Here is a 24,085-nt window from a genome sequence, read left to right on the forward strand (position 1 = left end):
CCAGGATTAGGACAGATGGTGTCAATCGTTGTGAGAAGGAAGAAGCATAGGTGAGTTGGGGGTTTATGAGAGTGGCATAAAAGGACAAAGAAAGGTATGATGCACAAGAGAGGTTAAGATACGAGTTCAATACCTCCAACTCATCTTAGAGCTTTTCCTATACTAATACTTTTTTCTTCATCTCAGCCACGTTAAGGCTGGAGGAGTTTTTACACAACTAGCACCATTTCTGATAGTTCTGCTGGTTGAGGCTGTTGCTGATCTAGCTGTGAAATCGCTAGCTGTAAGTTAACTTGGTTTTTAGTCATGCAGGCAGTGCTTCTTTTGAAAGTAAATTGGCACAGCTAGTGCTATCAGCGCTTGGTACTATAGACTTGAATTTGTTTGGTTTTTTTTAATCTTTTGTTGCAATTTTCTTGTTGATGTGTGCTGGTTACCTTTTGTTAATCTTTTTTTCCGCACTTCAGAGGAAACAGCAGAAACTGCTCCGTTGTGCTAAGAGAATTGATCCAGATGTAGCAGTTAATTACATGAAATATTCTGAGATGGTACCCGCCTGAATGATAGCTTTGCATCATGGCTTTTGATGTCGGATTGTATGTGTTTAATTTCTGAGATGATGCTGACTGAGGAAGAATATAAGTGCCCCAGCAATGTGGGTATTTTCCACCTTGTCATGCCGTGTTGAGAGCTTATATCACCATGACAAGGCTTATTAGATTAGTCACTATTCCATTTCTTTTGATTTCCTCTGTCTGCCCCCTTTCTGATACGTTGAAGGTTGTATGGATGTTCATGAAGTTGTTCTAATATAATTTGTACACAGGAAAGAATTACTGGGAAAGGATGTCTCTTAAAAACTGTGTCCAGTGCTAACTGCAGTCAGCTTCACTTGAGTATAAGATGTACTGTTTCCATGGCAGGAAAATCGTCCTGTCACCAGGGCATATATTTTTAAGGAATTTCTTCCTCCCGTTAGACAGGGATGAGGAAGAAAGATTGTAGTTCTAGTTTGTAGCCTTCTCTTTCCTTACAAAACTGACACCAACCCTGAGGAGCAGCTCCCTCTACAGTCACCTAATGGAATTCAAACTTCGGTCCGTGCTGGTGTCCTGGGCTCTGTCCTATCCCATCACTCCTGGCTGAACAACGTGTCTTTGCAGAACTCTCTATCTTCTTGCCTGAATCTGTGCAGTGCATATGGATGCTTTAAGCTGGCTTGCTAGGAGAAATTTTTGAAATGCAAAATGGTGCCTGTAATATTAGGCTCCGATTCTTTTAATAGCAAATAAAATAAATAAGCAAAAATAACAAATAAAAGTAGCCCCTTTAGGGAGGTGAAGTAGAAGCAGCAAATAAAACCAAGTCTGTGAGAACTGGCTAGAGTTTTCTTAGGTAATGTCCCAGCTTTGAAAAGAATAAAAGTAAAAAACTGATGGCTAATGTTGAAACTGTAATAAAAGAAAAAAATATAATTGCTTTAGCCAGTACAGTTCAGACCTGTAAAGCTCAATTTTTATTATAAAAAGATTTTCAGACTTGTCTCAGTAGACATTTGCAGCTATTTACATATATTTGATTAACATTTTAAAGCAGATTCCTTAGTGTCTTTTTTAGTTAATGTGAGCTTTAATTTGTATTTTTAGACTGCTTTTTCTCAACTATTCATTTTTAGCCTTGTTTGTGTACACCCAGCTGTTATGGGATTTAATATGCATCTTTCTCAGATGGTTGCCTTTTCTCTGTAGGAGTATAGACACGCTTTATAAATTGATTTTTAAATATGATAATCTGATGGATCGGATTGATTGGACCAGGACGAAAGGAATGCTTTACAAAAGCATTCACTTCTAACATTTGTTTTTTATTAAGTCCTGATCATATATGTATTGTTGACATGCAAGATTCTTTCTTCTAAGTTTTTCCGCATCAGGTTTCTGAAGAAATATTAATATTTGACCTTTCAAGGCAGAATTGGTGGATTTTGCTATGTTTGTTCGCTAATATCAAAACAGTGTTTCCTACTGACTGCTTAAGGCGGTGGAACTGAAGATCTATTTTGATACAGATATGTTGCTGCAGCATTTTCATAAAAATCCATGTGTCTCTTTTTTTGTGACTATCCTGCATATCTATTTGGATTAAGGAGTAGATTTTTCTCAGAAAATGGTGGTGATGGAATCAAACTTTCCTTGGTGTTAAGAAGAGACTGTGCTGCTGTGTGTGGGTGTATGGCTATATGCAGAGAGCTGCTCAAAGCTCATTTCTCTCCGTGGGGATAACTGGCTGCATACCAAACTGTGGCCAGGAGAAGCAGAAAGCAATGTGTGGGCAGACTGTATGATCCTTTATTAGCACCTTCATTGCACTTCTGCATTTTCATCTATCGGTTAACACTGGTTCTATCATTAACTGCTTAAATATCTAGTTTGAATCGTTTTATGTGAGGGAGAATGTGATTTTTAAAATTATGTTTTGATGTGTGTGCTTAATTTTTTGGTTGCAAATTACACATTTAAGACTGCAAAGCACTAAAAATATGCTCCAAAACATTGAGTGGCTTCCTATCCTTTTCTAGAAAGAATTTAGACTAACACAAATGGTAAACTTCTTAAATGTTGAGTCCCAATTAGACAGAAAGCTTAAGAACATGTAAATATTTTCCCCAGGTTTCTGGAGCCAAACTGTTTTGCATAGTACAGTTAAGTTGTGTCTCATGAAAAAAATTACTTATAAGTGGAACTCTCTGAAGTTCTGTAGTGTGACTAATCATATTGATATTGATTGAGTTCATAGGGGTCATATGAATTGGGTTAGGAACGTTTCAGTTCAATTTTGGTTCACAGAAGGTAAGGAAGGATATTGAATTCTTCCTGTGGTACAGATTATGACATGTTAAAGTTTTTAGGGCTTTTGTACTTTGATAATTTTAAAACCTGTTTAAAAATGAAGTACAAAATAAAAAGCAATTATCTGAAAATTTGTTATCTTTCCAAATGGTTACATTGACTTTATGCTTTGTTTTTGTTACACTTATAAATCCGTACAAGTTAAGCAAAAATGTTGCTGTGATTTATTGTTTTGCACTCTGACATAAAAGTCACTGATGGAAAATATTAATATTGTAACTAGAAGTACACATGGATTATTTAATAATGATGTACTGTCATCGGGTTTTATGGTATGTTTGATCTGAAATGATGGCTGTTAGATTGTGATTGCGGCACCTTTCTTTTATCCTGGTATAAGTAAGTACCCAATGACTTTACCAAGGCTGCATAAATGCAGATTTCTGTACCTTTTGCCTATATTCATGTGCTGTTTGGCTTTGCTCTTTTAGATCTGTTTTTTCAAGTGTGGATTCTCCAGCCAAGGTCAGCTCCATGGAAAAGAAACTTCTTCTCAAGAGCAAAGAACTCCAAGACGCCCAGGACAAGTGTCACAAGGTATTTATTTATGCGATTGGCCATCTCCATTGCTCCAGGAATCTGCAACCACTCTATGTCCAGGGATCTGTCAGATGCTGCTGATCATCCAGACTCGTGGTGGGCAAAGTGCTTTTCCTTCAGTGAGGTGGCTTCCTGTCCAATACAAAGGGAGATGAATTTAGGCCATGCTGTTGCTCTAGATACTTTTATCTTAACAAGAAGTGGCTCTGGATTTTAAACAGTCCTTTTCTCAGCGTGACACAGACAACTGCTTCTTCCTGCAGGCCGTGCCTCTTCATCATACAATTACAACAGTACTGTTCTGAGGTTCTCTTCCTAACTCATCAGCTTCTACTTATATAACTGTTGTCACGTCACTGGTTATGGTGAACATCTTACAACAGTTGCTGTGCTCCAATAAAGGGAAGCCGGTGGAGTATTTTTAAAACTTATTGCTTGTTTGAGACTTTTATGAGAGTTCGATTACTTTTCTCCCTTCTCTGTTCTGGATTTGACCATTTGCTCCTGACAAGGAGATGGGGGGAAACCATCTTCTGGTCCAGCATGGATTTGGGATAAGGTTAAAGTGACCCATCTCTGCAAGTCAGGTGAAAAATGATTGTGTCTTCTTTGCTAACTGGGGTTCGAAGAATGGCTGAATATGAACAAGCAGCTTGAATGAATGGGGTGACTTAGACTTACTACTTGTCCTTAAGAAGAACTGTGCATTCCTGGAGCAGAGACAATGGTATTGGACTTTAAACACCATTTGGAGAAACATAGCTAGAAGTCTCTTCGAGACAAATTCCTTACAAACAGAGCTCTGAAAGTAGCAGTTAACAAAGCTTTTGAAGCCCCCTTTATAACCTCTTGATATTTATTGCAGATGGAGCAGGAAATGACGCGGTTGCACCGGCGAGTGTCAGAGGTGGAGGCTGTACTTAGCCAAAAGGAGGTGGAACTGAAAGCCTCTGAGACCCAGCGATCCCTCCTGGAGCAGGACCTGGCCACCTATATCACAGAATGCAGTGTGAGCCCTTACACCAGTCCTTTCAGCTCTGAAGGCCTGAAATCTGGTGGTCTTTGCCTTTCTCTTCCATCATGGTTTCAGTGGGGTACTTGATGGAGAGAAAATAATATGTGAGAGGATATCTGTTGAATATGGAGCCCTGAATTGTTTGCAGAGGCTTGCTTGATAGTTTTAGTCAAACTTTGTTTCACGGTCATGTGCTTAGAACATACAGGAATAACTACTGTCCTGGTCTTGCTGAAACTATTTGTGATGTTTGTCTTATTGGTTGTGCTAGAACACGCTTGGGTTTGACTTCTTGCAGGTTTCTTAGCCAGAAGAGGATAGGGCCTGACCAATACCTAGACAGAAATCTGCAAGGACAAATAAAGAGGATTAGGAAACAGTGGTGTTGCCTCTATCTGTGGTATTCTGAGTTCAGGCTGATCCAGTTCCCCAGCATCATGTCAGGGATGATGCTAGGACAGGTGCTATTTTTCAGACAGAATATAAAAATGAAGCCTTAAAACTGTGTCTTCAAAAATCGTTTGGCATTTTTCATGGGAGCTGGAATGTCTACCCAGTTGTCCTGGCAAGATTCCAGTGAGGGTATGTTCGTTCTAGTTAATAGTCTCTGTATTCTTTCAGTTGGATATAATATTCTGTTTCCTGTCTTGTACCAAGAACAAAAATCCAGATAATACTCTGTTTCAGAGAATTGAAGAGCATTTCTGATGGGTTTGTTTGTTGGGAAGCATATCTTAAAACGGGGCTGAGTGATTTTCCTATACCAGATGCTACTAGGTAAATAAATAAAATGAAGTTTGTATCTTTCTGTTGAAGAATAATATACAGTTCATAGGAGGACCACTGGTCTGTTAAAATTTGCAGGTAAGGTATGTGGTGAGATACAGAAGCAGCTCTTCCGTTCTTTGTAGAAGTTTAACGATGATTAAAGGATTTAACTCACTTAACAGCAACAAGAAAAATGAATAGGCTTGTTGGTAACATGAAGTTGAAGGATTATATCTAGGTTGTGAACGAATAGTGCTAGATAAAATATAGATAAATGCTGTCAATAATAGATGCCTTTTGTGATCTCTGTTTGGGTTTTGTCTAAACCTGATGTGACGAAGTAGAGATTTGAACTAAGATTTCAGTGTAGTAAACAGTGTTTGTAAAATGGGCTGCTTCTATCCAGAGAAGCAGCACTGGCCATGAATTTCTTCAGGGTTCCATCACTGGTGCCTCAATTTTTTTTTTTTTTTTTGTTTGTTGTTGGTGGTGCCTCACTGCAGTCAAGGAGGCATTTGTATAGCTAAAGATCTTCATTATACAGCCATCTGAAAAACCAAAGACTATGTATTGAACATTTTGCTTTCTGCAGAGCTTAAAGCGAAGCCTGGAGCAGGCACGGATGGAGGTGTCTCAGGAAGATGATAAGGCACTACAGCTACTTCATGATATCAGAGAGCAAAGCCGAAAACTGCAAGAGATCAAAGAACAGGTATACCTGCCTCTTTGGGGAGCAGAGTGGCTATCTACACATAGGCGTTCTTGGCATATTCTAGCTCTGTTGCCAGGATTACGTTTTATGTTGGTAGGCTGTGATGACTCCCAATCTGTGTGTTTTCACATGGTTTCTTAAACAAAATGGGAAGCAACAAAGTTACACTTTTGTGTATATTGCAAGTCAGCACAAACTCCAAACTTCAAGTTTTTCTTTTCCTAGTCCTGACAGTCCTTTGTCTATAAACCCAGCTTAGGAGAAAGTTGCAATGCTTTAGTAATATGCTGCATTAGAAATGAACTAGCCATTTTAAATGGTCAAGCTATACAAATTTCACAACAAGTTCATGAATCTTCACCTGGGAGAGAACTGAGCTAGCCTTCATTGTGTGGGTTTTTTTTTTTTTTTCTTATCTGGCCATTTAAAATGCTTAATAGTCTTTCAAAATAGAATCTGCGTTGCCTAACTGTTCTTTTCCTAATTTAATCTATTTGCAAAGTAGATGTTCATAATTTTTTTCTACCAGAAGAATGTTGAAAATTCATTAATCCATACAGTTGTTCGTAAGGAAAAAAAAAGTAAAAATTAAATGAAAATACAGTGACAAATGTGGACATTTTTAGGATTTAAAATGGTCTACAAGATAGAACCCATTCAGTTTTATGAATTAATAGCAACATATTGTATTGAGAAAAAGAAACTGAAATTTGCTATGGCGTTCAAACAATTCTTTGCAATTATCTGTTGTTGTTCATCTTCAAAGCACTTTACAAACATCAACTGTCTAATCTCGTAGTGTTTGAGACAAGGAAGCCCAGAAACCTTGGTAATAATTCTCCAGACATGAGCAGCTCTTATGTAAAAAGTAATGAAATGCAAAAACAACCCTCTGGATGTCTCGGGCCTCCATAGACTTCTACAGCATTCTTCTGGATGGTTGTTTTATGTAATAGAAGGGATCTGAAGCTCATTACTCTGTGTTCTGGTGCTTTGTTAGCAAAGTTGCTTTAAATATTGAAGTGTAGAACATTTTTGGTGATGATAAATATCAATAGATTCTTAGGCAGTACAGATGCATGTAACAGGAAAAATAATGCAAGTAATTTTTAATCAAATATTTTGTCCCAAAGTCTTTTAATTTGGCTTGTGAAGATTCACAATGACATAAAAATGCTGTTTAGGTCAACAAATGAGTTTGTAATATCCTTCAGACTTTCATATCTGGGGTGGTCTTCTGAGCTATCTGAAACTCACGTGCAAGAACACTGCAATAAAATATGCAGAGATGTTTTTGCTGACTCATACCAGCAGGTGGATCTTAGCCATTAAAGACTTGGATCATTATTTTTAAGTCAGAGGGAACTGGGAGGTGAGATGGAAGAGTCCTTTAGAGTTTTGCTGTTGAAAACCTGAAGCTTGAGAGAGAACGAGTAAAATTAACAGCAAATCAGAATCTTCAAAAACGAATAATTAGGCATTTGCTATTTTCAGGGCAAGACTGTAGGTTCAATTTAACCCCAGGTACTTGAATAGAAGAGCGTGGTGGGTTTGTGGTTTTTGTGAGGGTTTTTTGTTTGTTTGTTTGGGGTGTGTGTTTGTTTTTTGTTTGGTTTTGTTTTGTTTTAACTAAACCTGTGTTCTGGTTGTTAACTTGGTGAAGACCCGTATGAATGGATGAACTTGCAACAAATCAGAATCTATATTTTTTGAAAGGCCCACTCATTTGTATGCAGCTACCCTGATGTGATTTGCTTCAGGTATATGCCCTGAGCTTTGCCTGTCCGTTAATATGTGCTTAAGTACATCTTGATAGTTTTTAAACTATGATCAATGCATATGCAAGAGGTATTGTTCTGTGTTGGCTTGAGTGATGCGGCCTGTTCCTCTGACCTGACCATGGGATTTATTCAAAGATAGTCTTGCAAACATCAAGAAACAAGAAAAAATGAAATATTACTAATTATCTCCTCTTCTTCCTTCTTTTCTCCCTCCCCATTCTCTTCCTTTCCCAAACACTCATTTTCACAGTGGCGACTGTAGTCATACCTGTAATTCTTTGGTCAAGTGTTTGCTGATATAAAAGCTGAGTATTTCAGGAAGTCTTAACAAATTATGATTTCTGAGCAGAACCTTCAAACCATTCTGCCTTTTTTTATTCACAAATGTGTTTGTATGAAACGGATATTTGCGTTAATGTATTCTCACTTATTATAAAAAGGGTCTAACTCTTTCCAGCAAGAAAATAAGATCATCCATAGAGAGACTAACTGGAAAGAGTAGGTCCCCTATCTGCCTTACAAACTGGAGAACCAATTTGGGGATTACAAACCAAAGAGCCATTCTGCCATCCTCCCCATAACAGATAGTAAAGCAATCTGTTAAAGACTCAGCTTCTTTAAATATCTGCATAAGCTCTCCATGTTGCTAGAGAATCACAGGCTGACATTAGGGTCAGTGTTCACGCAATCACTTGTCTAACTATAAAGACAGCTGGCTGTCTGGAAGGAGTGATGACAAACCACAATTTTGACATGAGACAGTTATTCTTTTGAATATGGGGGTAGTCAGGTGCATCGCAAGATATTAAAATGGAAAGAAAGATAGACTCCCCCACTGTCAGTCCGTCATAATCTTTTTTCCTAGCTCTTGATGTGCATGTTTTCTACTTGTTCTCAGCTTCATTAAAAATACTCTGGTTTTGGTGTTTGTTTTGGGTTTTTTTTGTTTTTGTTTAGAGTAATTTTATAAAATGTACACTTACAGGACTTAGTAAATGCTAAATAAACATAATTAAATTCTTTTTTTTCCAGTAAAGATACGAGAAGCAATCTCATGAGCTAGTCTCAGTTGGAGTACCCAGTCTCATTGAGATAGTCAATTCAGATATTCTTTTCTTCTCCAACCTCCCCCATCCAAATGCCCTAACTTGTAGTGTCCTGTATGGGGAATCATTATTTCTGCCTGTATAGGCAAATATGTTTTATGGGCAATGTGATTTTTAGACAGTTTTTCTAAGTTAATATTTGAATTTAGGTTGTGTCCCATAAGAGCAATATGATCCTTTTTAACTCTGTCAAGAGAAAATAACTGACGGCTAGAAGCCACAGTATGCTACCCCTCTGCTTCTCCTTCTTTCCTTTTACCCAAGCTGTGCAGATCTGTGGTAACTGTCATGTTATCAGCCTGAGAAAATATATCTTGAGGGAGCATCTGAGCACTTAGTAGAGACATCAACTCAAAGGCACATTTCTGTTTCAGAAATTAGAAATGTAAGTAATTTTTATCATTTGTATGTAGATGTATGTATGTGTTTCTGCAGTGAAGCCACTCTCAAAAAGTCAATGTTTTGACTTTTATGAGGTATTGACTTGAAAATGGCAAGACTCAAACCAGAACATCATGGATATGTTATTTCATTTAGGTCTTATTGTTTTATTTTGTACTTTACTTTGCTTCCACATATTCTTAAATGCGCCTCTTGCCTGCAATCAGTATTCCGGGATCTGCTGCTCCAAGTATTTCCCCTGTTGCCTCTAAAATTTTGCCTCTACCTTTTCCTTCCCTTCCACCACAACTACAGGAATATCAAGCTCAAGTAGAAGAAATGAGGTTGATGATGAATCAATTAGAAGAGGATCTTATTTCAGCTCGCAGGCGTAGTGATCTTTATGAATCGGAGTTGAGAGAGTCCCGACTGGCAGCTGAAGAATTCAAACGTAAAGCTACTGAATGTCACAACAAATTGCAAAAGGTAATTTAGGCTTCGTGGGAGAGGGGACTGATGCTTGCTTGAATTTCTAGTGCTGTTTTACACACACACACACACACACACACACGTACGGTGTGTGTGTGTCCTCTAAAGATTAGCGTGGTTTGTACAACTAATACAAAATGTTTTTCAATTGTACACTCAGAATAATGTAATCTATACTTTGTGTAACTGCTCATGTTTAAATTGCATGAGGTGATGACTGGATAGAAGACCAGTGTACTACAACTTTTCCTGAGACTTTTATATATTTTATATTTAAGTTACAGGTTAAAGATCAAGGAAAAAATGAAGCAGGAGAGTTGTATTCCAAATTGGAGAAGGTATGCTACTTCAGTGTCCTGGAGTTTGCTTCCTGGGTCTTTCATATTATGCACAGAAACCAGGAGTGTCTTTGGCTAGTCAATGGCGTGCACAGCCTCACATCCCTCCCTATTTTTTTTTTTTTGTTAATCTTTTTCTTGGTGTGATTCACTGTTCTTTCTGGTTTGATATAAAACTGTGTCTGGATATCCTGTTCTTAACGGATTGTGTTCAGAAGCTAGGCAAAGACAGGCTATTATGCGTAATCTGAGTTTGGAGTTAGGTTAGTGATACATAAGGGTTTTCTATATTCATAAAGAATAGCAAATGAAAAATAAAAGGAATTCTGAGTATTCTCACACTGAACAATCTACTCGGTGACCAAAATATGAAATCAACCAGAAGTTAGTAAAATGGGAGTAGATTTGCCAAGGAGCATTTTAGTGTGTTGGAATTTATAGGGAGAAACAAAGATTTTTGGGAAGTGAATTAAAATAAATATGGTCTCATAAGTAGAGAGCATTTTTTTTTCCTTGTTGGTTTTAATCTTTCCCCCCATTTTTTAATTTAACTGTAGATCAATACAGAGCAGCAGGCCAAAATCCAGGAGCTGCAGGAAAAGCTGACAAAGGTAATGTCTGGGAGGTGAAAGTGAATATTCCACAGGGTTTTCCAGTGAAACCTTAATGCAGAGGAGGGATGCACTTTGTTTTATCCTCAAAAATAGAATTAGTCATAGCATAGGGGACGATAAGGAAAAGGGGGTGGGAGCTGGTATCTGAAATCATTGGTGTTCTCAATATGCTTTCAGCTCTTGAGACATGTCAACAGTGTTTATTTTTACAAATGAAGCTGAGTCAGAACTGGAGTAGCGTAGAGAAATTCTAATGCAAAAGGCCAGTTTGGGTATGCTGTACGCAATGCACTGGTCCCTTGCTTCTGAAGACAGGGTTCAGATGTTTTTAGCTCACTAGTAAAATACATGTTGGACTTGGCTTAGTCTCCCAGTATACTCTGTTTTAATTGCAAAATCACTGTCCAGTTCAGTTATTCACAGTAAAAATGTTGAATGATAAGGATTCACAGGAGACTTAAAATACCTTAGCAATGTAAGCTGAAGGAAGTACATAATATCTAATGTTTGCAGTTGCGGTCAGTCTGTCACTTAAGAGGGCACTGTAAGAACTAGTAGGGGAACTTCTCTTATTGGGATCTTTCAGCAGAAAAGAAAGGGGTTGTCATAATAATCCACTGAGAGAGCTTTTCAAACTTGGCATCTGCTGAGAGAGGGCTTTTTCAAGGGTTAGTGATCTAGAATATGAATAGGAGGCCAAAACGATGTAGAAATAGTACTTCTAATATTTCAAAACAGTCATGTTTTAATCCCCCCTCTCCTTCTTTCATTAATTGAAAGGAATTATCTGTAGGCCAACAGGTTATTCTCCTAGCGTTTTAGTAAGAGTATTTTGTGAATTCTTTCCAAGAACTTGAGCTGAATTTTGGGGTAGACTTTACTTTCAGTATATAAAGGCAATTAGAAACTTGCAGTACAGCAAGACAAACATGTACGTCTCCTGGATTTTCATTTTTTTATAAAACAGAAAAGAATTGTGTAACAGAAATTAGAATTTGGGTTCCTGTACATGTTTGTAGGTGGTCTTAATTTTAGACTGCTAGGCCAAAGTTCTGTAGCAATTTTATTCAGAATGTTGACCATCTTGAGGTTATGAACTTTTCACATACCAAGTTTTTGTGTGTTTTTCTTGTAATAACTTTTTTTCTCCCTTTGGACCTTTAGGCTGTGAAAGCTAGCTCAGAGGCAACTGAACTTCTTCAGAATATCCGTCAAGCAAAGGAGAGAGCTGAGAAGGAGTTAGAGAAACTGCAGAATCGGGAAGATTCTAATGAAAGCATGAAGAAGAAATTGCTTGAAGCGGAGGTGAGTGGAGAATGTCTATCTAGAGTAAATTAGTTATTGGGATGTGTCTCAGTCTCATCTGGATGACTGTCAACAGCCTGTATTCCTGTAGTAACTATTCATGGGAAAGTGATGTTAGACATTAGTCCATTTTTTTTAGTTAAAAAGCATATATTTCTTCAAAGAAAACAGAGTGGCTTTTTATTTTCAGTGAGGAGTCAATAAGGACGTGTGGTTAGCATAAGGGATTTGAGCCATGATGAGGATTTCAAATATAAAAGAACCATATATTGACTGCTTCAGCTGACTTTTTCTAGAAACTACTCATTGCTTTGTGATAATACAGAGTTGGTTAGCCTAAATGGCAGTTAATTGCTCTGCAGGAACGACGCCATTCTCTGGAGAATCAAGTGAAGAGATTAGAGACTGTGGAACGAAGAGAAAACCGTCTAAAGGAAGATATTCAAACTAAATCTCAACAGATTCAACAGATGGCAGAAAAAATTCTGGTGAGCAGAGGTGAAAATGAAAGATAAAGGGTAAGAGTTTGTAAGAAAGGGGTAGGAAAGGAACGGAAGACATAGAATTGCATTGAATAAGGTGGAAATTGTTGAATAAAGAGATTTGTTTCTTGTACCAGTCATACTGGAGAAAGTTTAAGCATTCAAATTCTATTTGCACCTTTAGTTACAGACTCACTCCTGTAACTTTAGTCTTAATACTACTTTAAAATTCTAGTTGTCTCAGTGGGAGCACTTTTAAGTCAACTTAGTAATATATAAATTAATTACCTAATGATTGTTTCAGAAGTAAAACATTCTCAGGACAGGATACTGCAACAATGAAAACGTTGATATCTAGCTTTTAAACTAAGTTGCAAAGCAATTTAGAGGTCAGATCTACTTGAAATGCTTCCATTTTGAAGCAGAGAGAAATTAGTCATCTCAACTGTTCATCTCCAAAGATAATATTTGTCAGGAATCCATTTTCACCCACATATCTTCTCTGTTGGCAATTTCTTGTTTCTCTCCTTGTTAAACCTATTAAATCTTTATAGGGAGTTGGTATGTCAGTCTACAGTGAACCAAGCAGAGGGTGTTTCTAATACTTCTACTTCCCTGGGACAGGAAGCATAATTTTATAGTGGAATAATTAAATCAATTGTGTTTCTCATGAGTTCTCTTTCTGTGTTGCAACTATGACAAAGAAAAAAAGATTACATTTTATTGATAGCAATCCTGAGCATAGATACACCTGAGGAAGGCTAAATGGAAATGTATAAGTAACTGTATTTGGAGTCGACAGATGACCCATACTTGTTCTGGTTAATAGCTGCATATGTAGACTTCAGCATAAGAATGCCTGAGTGTGCTCAAGAAAAGGTAGAATCAGTTCTTTAGTAGTGCTGTTTGTTTCAAATTGTTTTGATAACATGAGTGCATGGTAAGTGGGAGACTATGGTTTTGCTGGGCACGGAGCCAACTTTATGTTTAGAAATAGTGTAAAACTTCGAATTGTTTCATAAGCCTCTTGTGTATATTTGGGGATTGTTCCTTGGTTTTGATTATGTTCTCTGTGGCGGAAAAACTGGCAGGGAATGCAGAAATATCCACTAATTGTTTTACACCATGGGATATGTTTAGCTGCTCTTATAGATAGTTTCCATGGAGTTCTGACAGAATGTTAGAGACACACAGAAGTATTTTATAAAAAAGTCAAACAGGCGTTGAAGAAATAGTTCTACAGAGTCTTTCCTAGTCCCTTGCAGCTCTGATCTGGGAGCACAGGGTAATAGTTTTCTTTTTTCTCCACTTCTACTCTATTCATTCCCTCAAGCTGATCTCTTCAAACACTTTTGACTTTTCCTGGTATAGAAAGTATAGAAAGGTAGGAAGGGAGCCGAAGATACAGAATTACATAGAATAAGGTGGAAATTGTTCAGTAAAGGCATTGGTTTCATGTACACTCATCTAGCAGTACCTGAGAAGTACCTGCTGATCTGCCCGTAGAGAACTGAATAAGAAGTAAGAAACAAGTTAGAGAAGATACTTATTACTGCTTGAAAGCATAGATCATTGCTATGGTGCTAATAACAAAGTTAGTGCTACACAGAGAATAGTAAGTGAGAACTGGAATAGAAGAGATTACCTTTTTAAGCCCACACTGGCTGTTAAGTGCCACTGCAGAAACTGGTGAAGCTTCTGCTACAATATGAGCAGTCTGATGCTGGTAGCTTTGAAGCTGCTGCTGATCTGGTTGTCTGATTCTCTGCCAGGACCTGAAACGTGTGGGCTTCTGGGGGAGGTGAGTTGTCCCTCTTGTTGCTGGGAGACATATTTCAATTGCAAAAAGCAGCAATCTCCATTCCTTGCAGAGGTGTCGGGTACTAGGCACTGGAGATGACCTACTTTTGGTGAACCTCCTCTTTGATTCTCACTTCTGGAAAAAGAGGTCTATTGCAATTACAGGAGCAAAAAAGTCTTTGTATGTTTTCAAGATGAGGAAGATCAGAAAAGAGAATATGAAAAGAGCTAAAGTAGAAATATCAGGAAATTTTCCTGTGCTATGCAGTAATGAAGGCAGACAGGAGGCCTGGATGCATCCCCAAACCTGAACTTGCCTGTGCAAGAGTCAACCCAGTGGTAGTGAATGACAGACCCGGATCTGCCTCTTGTTCTATGAAAATTGTTGGAATGGCAAATATGACAATGAATGAGCATAAAGTTCTAAGCTCAACTCTTGCGAGGTGTCCTGTTGAAAGGTGATTATAGGTATATCCTGAATAATATAGTCAGACAGCAGAAATAGCCAACTTCTGAGATACAGAATTATTTAGGTCCTTACTGTGTATGGCTCAAACTGTCTGATGTGAAGTAAAGAGGTTAAAATATTCTGATATGTTCTACCATCTATACTGCATCCTGCACTTTTCATTTTCCGAGCAATTTATAAATAGTTATTCTGGCAACATTCATCTGAGGAATATAGCAAAGTAAATACTATTCCCACTCTATGAATGTAGAATTAATAGCATAGAGAGCAGTGCCCCATTATGGAGGTCTTCTATGAGAAAACAAGTGAGAGACCTTGTTAAAAATAGATGTGAACTTCCTGTGATGCCACTGCAGCTATAAAGTGTTTATAACTGCTTGTTTTCACAAAACATCCCTGGCCCATATTTGGGAATATTTTACTGGGAAATGGAGATTCTTACCATGGAAGTAGAAATCTTTGTCTTTAGCAGTATATCTGCTCTACAGTAGGTGGGTCAGCAGCAATATGCAAAGCTTAAAAGTGATAATGTGCAGCTCTCATAATGTTTTATTACTATGACAGCCCTGGTCTTGGGATTTTTATAGTGTGAAGCCTTAAAGAGAATGAATGTTTGATACCTGTGTAACACATACAGCACCTACTATTTCTTTGTGTCTCAATATGAATCTCTGCTGCTTTTAGGAGCTGGAAGAAAAGCATCGTGAGGCTCAGATCGCAGCACAACATCTGGAGTTGCAGCTGAAACAGAAGGAACAATTCTATGAGGAAAAACTCAAAGTAAAAATATCTTCTTATCGTCTTCCTACAAGCTTTTGTGGGTAGAATGAGTTCAGGGAAAAACAGTTGCCTTTAGGCTCTGATTGCTTTGTCTTATGAGTTGCCTTCTTGCTTACCACCACTGAAATGTTCAGAGGGCTTAGTGGAATCTGAGTAAGTTTCTCTTCTAGTCCATGCTGTTGTACCTTATCTGTCTTTAGCACTGCATTAAAACAGGTGCATTTGAAGTCAGAACTATCGGAAGGCAGTTGTTGATTGTAATTTGACTATTGCTGACTAAATAATACTTACTTAATGCTATTGGATCTCACATCCTGAAAAAGCTTTCAGTTCCTACTGATGATTTCCTAAGAGTATTCACACGGCCTACCTGCAAGTTTTAAATTCAGCAAATACTCGAGTGTTTCTGAAATTCCATCTTCTTGGAGCTGTAACATCTGCCAAGAAGCCACAGAAACCACCCATTTTGTTTTTGTCTTTTCCAGGGTAGCATAAGACTTCAACAAACAGTTAGAAATAGAATCATAGACACCATCTAAAATTAGGAAAACAAATTGGGAAATAGGAGTATGTGCACTGGCTAAGGATTTTTCTAAAGAACCTGCTGTACGTCAGCCAGTAAATGCATTTTGTAAGAATCTTTGTTTCTACTAAGCATAATCTGGTTTTGGCAATCTTTTAGTACATTTACCTAGGACTTTAATTCTACATTTCAGCTTAAATGTGAGAGGATGTAGTATTTAAGAGGAGAGAAGGAATTTCTATGGGAGAAATGTGAAGGGAAAAAAGAGAAGAAAGAAGGTTTCCTAGCAGACCAGAGCATGAGGTAATCAGAAATGAGAGGAGAGTGATAGAAAGCAGGAAGATCAGAGGTAGATGCTGGGAAAGGAGAAGTGGTGACATAAAAACTGGAAAAGAGGATAGGGTTTGGAAAAAGAATTAAACGAAGAAGAGAGCCAGTGTATTACTGAGACACATGATATAGGGTTTAGTAGGAGGAATCAGGAAGCCAGGTGAAAAAGGTTCAAAGGGATGAAAGAGGACATGGGATGTTTGTAACTGGAACAGTAAAAAATATCCTGTGGTGTCCAGACTTCGTGCCTTTGAAAACTTGTCTGTGAAGGAAATGACCTTCAGTTTAACAACTGATTTAAAGCTCTGGACATACATCCATAACATGCATTTTTAAAAAAAATTTAACAATTAGTTGCTTTATTCCTGTTTCTAATGACAGGTATTCATGCTGCAAAAAGAAGTCTTTTACTTAGCTGTTTCATTTGGTGTTTCTGACTTGAGGAATTCATGGGGTCTCAGTTGCCTTCTCATGCGTACTTACAGAACGTACAAATACTTCTGAGCCATATTGGTAGGGCAGCCAAAGGATGTGCGCTTCCTTACTTCCTCTTCTGTACATATTGGGGTATAGATTTGTTCTGTTTTCTGTTGCATTAGTCTGGAATATGTATTGAACACAGTTTATATGACTTAAAATAATAATTAAAAAACCCACAGTATCTCCATGTCTTCATAAAATTCCATCATTAAATTCAGTCTTCAGAGATAACTGAGGGAGTTCTCTTTTTTGGAGTTTGCTCTTCCGTGGATTTCATGCAATTGCACCTTGGGTTTAATTTTGCTTGAGAGATGATCAGTTGCTTAAAAAAAATTCTATCCTTCTTGATGATGTTCTTTCTGCTTGCCCTTTGCCCAGTGAAACAGATATAATTTAGACAAAAGAAATGTCTTCATTTAGGTGTTGGAAAACCAGATGAAGAAAGATCTTGCAGATAAGGAAGCACTTGAGAATATGCTCAGAAGACATGAAGAAGAAGCACGTGAGAAATGTAAAGTCCTGGCTGAACAGAAGGCGGTATGTTTAGTTGTATTGGAAATCAAAACATTTTAAGAGTAGCTTTCTGAGACTCTGATTTCAATCAAGATAATCTTGTTTGAGGTTTTTTAGTGCTGCTGAGCTGTTTTGAAGGAAATCCACTGATTAATACTAATTTTAAAAAACACGTTTTTTTAATTCAAGGTATCTTCAAGAATATTTCCTTAAAAGTAGCCACGTAGCTTACTGTGTATCCATCATTTTGTGCATTGATAATATAACGGTTGCTTTCCCCTAATGTTAAAGCAGTAGAAAGCAGTTCTAAATAGCTCCAGTAATTGCATCTGTGATGCTCTTTTGGCCACTTGATCGGTTTTCCTTTACTTCTTTTTGTTTCTGGAAAAAGTTCAGACTTTTTTTTAAACATTGTTTTTATAATCACTTCTGTTGTGCAGTCTCAAAGGCACACTGCTCTGTTTCAGATGATCAATGCAATGGATTCGAAGATTAGGTCACTGGAGCAGAGAATAGTGGAATTGTCTGAGGCCAATAAACTGGCAGCAAATAGCAGCCTTTTTACCCAGAGGAACATGTAAGTATAGCAACTGCTCTCATACTGGTCACTACTGAGCAGTTCTCAGTAAGATCTGTTCTCTTAATGAAAAGTGGTTCCTTTTTGCAGGCCTGCTGTGCTCCCTGCTTGTTTTTCAGTGATGCAAAAATATGCTTGTTCTTCAAATAGTTGTGGTTCACTGTGTGTTTTGTGTTTCCTCAAACATGACTAGGAAAATTGGTTTGTATTACAATGTTTACTTTGGAGCCTTTCCTAAGGCTGGTGCTTTGTGCAGGTTTACCAAACATGTTAAATGAATACTAATAATTTTAATGTCTAAAATACCTCTGGAGAAGCATATATTCCTTTTTGAACTTACGTATTGCTAATAGATTTATATTTTCCTTGGTTCCTGTGACAGTTACATGATGTTGAAATTGAAAACATTAAACACCTTTCTTTCACAAACATTCCATCCTGCCCTGATGGGTGAGAAGACAAATAAGAAAACTAGGTTTTTAAGCAAAGAGTTTTCTGCATGTTTTTGAATTGCTGATTGCAAGAGTGAGATATTTTGTTACTAAAATGGGCAGAAGTAATGTGAAGTAGGAGATAATCCAGCTTCAGCTTCAGAATGCTGCTTCAATTCATTTTGTTTTCTTCCTAACCCAGATAGCACTTGCATATGTCTCTATTGCCTTCTCGGCTTCAGCCTCTCTTTAGTTCTCATCAATGACCGGTGTAATAGTCAGTTCAGTGTTTTTGGGGTATACTACTGGTCAAGATCTAATGTAATCTTGAATCACTGTGTAATCAGCAATTGTTCTTGTGGTGAATTCTTACTTATTAAACACAGAGGAAATCTGTGTCAGATCTTTTTGTATGCCTGAACTTTATTTTGCTTTGGATTTTAGCTGAGATTCCTTGTCCTTATAATGATGGTTTTCCTTCATAAATGATTTAAAGGCATTCTACTTCAAGTATAGGAAAAAGTGTGGATTGTTTGATATGTCCTGCAAGGTAGGGCTAAAGTAGTCTATGCTCTTACTGAGTTAAGAGGTTGATCAGCTTTGGCTGTCTGCAGAAAGGTTTTCCGTGTCCGTCAACTGCTGGATGCAATGTCAGGTAGTGTCTCCGTGGGAAGCGCTTGGATAGATTCACCTATAATATTGAATAGAATCAAGCAAGGATGAATATTGGCAAAGAGTTGCTTTGGTTTTTTTTCCTTTCCAGTGGTGATTATGCCTCCAGTTATGTAATGGCTCTAATTTTTGTTGTATTTCAAATATCTGGCAAGTTATTTTAGCCTGAGCAGCCAAAAATTTTCACAGAAATAGCTATGAAGTGTAATTGTGTTGCTTTATGCTCCAGATGACCTCCAGTTAATCACCCAGGAAGTTTGTTGAGGCAGCAAAAGCCATAACTTGCCTTCAGTCTGAAATAAAACAGAAGTATTGTCTCAGTGCGTGCCTGGGAAGCATATGCAAGGTCTAGTGTCACAGTCACTGGTCCTGAACGGAGTGTAAGAACTTAGCTGAGCTAGATGCATCCTCTGAGAGCAGTACTCTTGACTGGAGATCCAGAGAAAACAAGGAAAAATATAATAATGTTTTAACATACTACTTAGAATAGATTATTGAGAGACATATTGTCAAGTAACGCAATTTTGCAGGATTGGTAGAAGATAGTACAGAATTAAAAACATTTTAGGAGAAAATTGCTTTATTATGCATGCAGATAGCTAATGAATTTGCGCTTATTTTGGGAATTGTGGTGGTGAAAATGTATAAATCTGTTGCTGGACTGTATTTTGAATGCACAAAAGCCACAGCTAATCTGAGCATGCGTGAAGAGGAGAACTAGTGATTAAACCCTTCAGAGGAGAGGGGAACTCTGCTAGCTTTTGTTCCATCAGTATCTGAGGAAACTAATTATCAGGTTCCTGAGAAGATAGCCCAGTAAACTCTAGGAAGTGAAATAGCACCATTTGACAGTTCTGGCTGGCAATAATCTGTAGAGGTAAATTAAAAAAAGAGAAAGGGTGAAAGGGTGGTTTTGTGTGCAATGCACAGAAACGTGAGTCAGAAGACTTAAGTTCTATTTTCAGTTTTGTTAAGCCTTCCTATTTGATCTTGGGCAACCCACATAATTTCTCTGGGATAGGATTAATATCAGCTTATCTCACAGTGAACTTCTAAAAATATTAATTCATTAATATATGTAGAGCTTTGTGAGACTTCTAAGTAGAAAGCATACTGTGAGGCAGAATTTTCCAGTGCATGATAAAATGATTCCAGGAATTGTAAATAACGTAGACGACCTTTTTTTCCTTCCTTCTTTTTTTTTTTTATCAGGGTATCCATTTCAAATTCTTATGGTAATAATTAATCGTTGCCACCTCTCAAAACTCTGTGAGCACAAGTAATTATTTTTGTTCACTTTGTAGATTAAGACTTTGATCAGAGACAACAAAGCTTCGCTTCAATGTAGGTCAAGTTCTAGGTCCATTACAACTTAAAAAAACCCCAACAAAACAACCCACAACACACTACCCCCCTCCGCCTCCAAACCCTAAACCATAGGGTTTCTCTTGCCTCATGGAAATATATTTTGTGAAAGCAACTATTCTTAGCATTTATTTTTCCTGTATAGAAAAACATGTAACAAGGAATTGGTGAAATGAGAGGAATGAACTGTAGCTTAAATATTGTTGTAGATTACCGTGTACAAGGTTAATTTTTCTGTGCAACTTGAAAACATGGAATTTTAGTGCTCTGGGCGTATGTTGATGAATGCACTAGTACATGGATCTTTTGCAGACAGGAATAAAGAGTTCATTTTTTAGTTGGGATGTAGAATTTAAGCTATGAACTTAACTATTCTACTTAACAGGAAACTGGTAGTATATTATTCCTTCTTCACCCCTGTGAAAGCACATATGTTAAAGACATTTTGGGTTTGTCACTTGTGCTTTTCTTCTATCAGGAAAGCCCAAGAGGAGATGATTTCAGAGCTCAGGCAACAGAAGTTCTACTTGGAAACACAAGCTGGAAAGTTAGAGGCCCAGAATCGAAAATTAGAAGAACAATTGGAAAAGATGAGTCACCAAGATCACACTGACAAGAACCGCCTGCTGGAGTTAGAGACTAGGCTGCGAGAGGTGAAAACTTGGGTTTAATCCCTCCAGACAAACTTACTTGAATGTACCCCATTTTGAGTATTATAGTGAGAACTAGCATTAAGTTGTTTTAGTTCTGTGTGTCATAAAAAATAGTTTTTTAAGGTGTATTGATTTAGTTTGGTCTAGCAGTACTTTTTTTTTTCCCCAAGGAGTTAAAAAAAAAAATATTTAAAAATTGCTCATTAGAAGGAGATAAAAGTAAGTATTAAGGATTTGTCATTCTTAGACCTAACTGAGTCTGAGCTTTTAGATCATCTTGCTTTCTCAGAATCATATTTATGGGGTGTTTTTTTGTACAATATCCTTATAATGTTGTCCAGCTAGAGTGGTTATGGGGTAGAGAATAAAACCTTAGCTATGTACAATGACCAGCTTAACTATAGCCTTAGAGTCTACAGAATAGAAAGCAAAGGACACAACAGAACTGCTGTAAGAAAACGGGAGACCTGTTGCTTCACGCACATTTTTCAGAAGTTTTCTGGAAAGGAAACCTAACAGTAATATGAAAATATGCGTTTTTAAAGATTTGTGAGCTGTGCTTCATTTTTAGTTTTGTATCAACTAGTTTGGATCCACTTCAAATCTTCTTTTACCTTCTCCAGTCTCACTCCACTAATTTTCAGCTAAGACTGAAATCTTGCCTTTAGCTAAGAGGGTTGGACGACCAACACATGTCCTTGTTTGACCGGAAGTTGGTTGGGACCAGTGTAAGATTTCTGGCAGGCTTGTCGCGCATCTACAGCACAACAGACAGATTCACTTGGGATAGCAGACAGCCTGAAGAAGGTGCTAAGGTTTGGAATTGATTTTGAGCACTGAGATCTGTTCTGCTGCTTGTTCATTTCTTATCCATTTCTGGAAATGACATGTTTATCCCTGAGTATGCCTCAAGAAAACCTTCAACAGAAGCCATTCAAATAAACCCAGAGCCAGATGGGTTTCTGGTTGGTTTCTTTAAAAAGAATCTGAAGGGAAAATGAAATGTGAAAGTCAATTGCAAAATCTATGTAATGTTTACATACACGTAAAGAATTAGTATTGATGTTTATGCCTAAAGGTTCTCATAGAAAGATACTTAAAGATTCCCAATTTCAGTGAAGAAAGTTCACCACAAACTACTTCAGCTTTTATGCTTTTTATATCAACATTTGATATGTGATATTGGAGTCACAGCTGGAACAATTCATGTGCCCTTGTTGTTGTTTCAAAATGCCAGGTTGCTTTTAATCTTTTGCAAAGCAAACCAGTAGTTTTTAGGTAGTAGTCAAAGCTGCGTCCTTGACTTCTCAGTGACTTAAGCAATCTGTCAAGATGTGATTTTTGGGATAGACATGGCAATGGCATCTTAAAGTGAGGTCTGAAATGAGATTACATTGGCTGTATTTTCTTTGGTAGTAACTTATACCCGGATGCTACTTTTCTTTCTTCAGGTTAGTCTAGAGCATGAAGAACAAAAGCTGGAACTCAAAAGGCAGTTGACAGAATTGCAGCTGACACTCCAGGAGCGGGAATCTCAAATTACTGGGCTGCAGGCTGCGCGGACAGCCCTGGAGAATCAGCTCCGCGAAGCCAAAACTGAACTAGAGGAGACTACAGCTGAGGCAGAGGAAGAGATTCAAGCTCTCACGGTGAGCCCTAAAATGTGTACTATGGGCTGTATTTCCAGATTAGAATTATGTAGGTGCATGTTTCATAAAGAGGTTAAAATGAATTTATCCTATTTAATTTTTAATTTTCACAACAGGACGTGAATTGTGCCTTGTGCTGATAGAGGCAGGGATGGCTGAAATGTCAAATTTTGTCTGTCTTATTATCTCTAACTATATGAATGCTTCCTCGTAGTGGTTCGTTGCTGCCAAAACTGATTGATTGTTTGTAAGAGCATTATTACTTCTGTGATGAGGTGAAAGTTGCATATGAAATTATTGTTAGGAGTTTTACTCTGTGATTTACTTATTTAAATAATATCTCACGCGTTTGAAAGTACTTGATGATCATAAATGTTTTGATTTTTTTTTTTTTCTATCAGTTGCCCTGCTTTGAGGATACTTATTCGGGGGGGAAAAAAACAAACAACAAATTCCTAGGAAAATAGTGTTGTTAGCACGTAATTTTATTCCAATGCTTATTTCACTGAAAATTGTCACGTGTGTCTTGCAGTCTCTGGTGAGGTGTGTGAATGATATAAAGGAAAAAAAAGTTCAATTCCCACCCCCCCTCATTTTCTTTTTTCCCCCACTCCCAGTAAATGAAATTCTAAATTATATGCTGCTGGTTGCTGTCTCTTGAATACAAAAAGATGCTTTCAAACTGCTTGATTCTAAGAAATACTTCCTTCATAAAAGATTCCCAGGGCTGTGGGGAGAGAGAGTGGAGAAGTATATGACCTGCTACCAGCTAACTGCCATTGAGCAGCAGTCTTAAATGACCTTCAAATCCAGTTATTTTGAAATGTTGAAAATGTGCATTCTCTTGCTCCAGTGGCATTTGATCAAAGAACTGTTCTGAATATTTCTGCCATTGCTATTTTTCGGAAGGGATGGTGGGCTCAGCTGAGATAGGTGCTTGTATTAGGTCGATGTTTGGGTAGATGAATGGAAGAACCCTTCACTCAGAGCTGTTCTAAAGCGGGTACATGCTGGGAAAGTACAGCAACACCACCACGGCTGAAGAATAACTGCATAGAACATGGCATCAGTTTCTTTTTTGCTCAAAACTGAGGCGGTCTCCTCCCAGCTGAAAGCTTTGCATAACAACTAATATCACTGCCAATGGGATGGCGATGTGCTCAATATCTTTACCCTACACTGCCAGTGAAACAGATAAATATTCATGACCTGTGTTCACTCAGTTATTGCTTCAGCTAATTTGGCAAAATGGTAGTGCTTTTGGACCAGCTGTTGTAAGATAGTCCAGCTCAGTGGGCTCGGGAGTATTTCTGTTACGGATTTTTGAATATGCTTTTTTTATTTTTCACATTGCTTGTTGTGGTAAGATAGCTTTTTAGCTCTCATATTTGACTTCTGCTGAA

General features: G+C 37.7%; 1 protein-coding gene across 2 annotated transcripts in view; it reads left to right on the forward strand.

Annotated features, from left to right (window-relative positions):
- CIT (citron rho-interacting serine/threonine kinase) overlaps window positions 1-24,085 on the forward strand; it is a 73,099-nt gene that overhangs the window by 19,801 nt on the left and 29,213 nt on the right. Inside the window, exons 10-22 of one of the 2 annotated variants that reach the window (XM_009330819.1) lie at window positions 3,341-3,446; window positions 4,315-4,458; window positions 5,825-5,944; window positions 9,528-9,698; window positions 9,986-10,039; window positions 10,597-10,650; window positions 11,818-11,958; window positions 12,321-12,446; window positions 15,394-15,489; window positions 17,243-17,359; window positions 17,803-17,912; window positions 20,859-21,033; window positions 22,485-22,682. In XM_009330819.1, the coding sequence (XP_009329094.1) occupies window positions 3,341-3,446; window positions 4,315-4,458; window positions 5,825-5,944; window positions 9,528-9,698; window positions 9,986-10,039; window positions 10,597-10,650; window positions 11,818-11,958; window positions 12,321-12,446; window positions 15,394-15,489; window positions 17,243-17,359; window positions 17,803-17,912; window positions 20,859-21,033; window positions 22,485-22,682 (1,612 nt within the window). The remainder of the gene's footprint in view (window positions 1-3,340; window positions 3,447-4,314; window positions 4,459-5,824; window positions 5,945-9,527; window positions 9,699-9,985; window positions 10,040-10,596; window positions 10,651-11,817; window positions 11,959-12,320; window positions 12,447-15,393; window positions 15,490-17,242; window positions 17,360-17,802; window positions 17,913-20,858; window positions 21,034-22,484; window positions 22,683-24,085) is intronic. The other variant, XM_009330820.1, reaches the window with a different exon arrangement.

The sequence above is a fragment of the Pygoscelis adeliae genome, unplaced genomic scaffold (assembly GCF_000699105.1).
Source record: "Pygoscelis adeliae isolate BGI_AS28 unplaced genomic scaffold, ASM69910v1 Scaffold358, whole genome shotgun sequence".
Lineage (NCBI taxonomy): Eukaryota > Metazoa > Chordata > Aves > Sphenisciformes > Spheniscidae > Pygoscelis > Pygoscelis adeliae.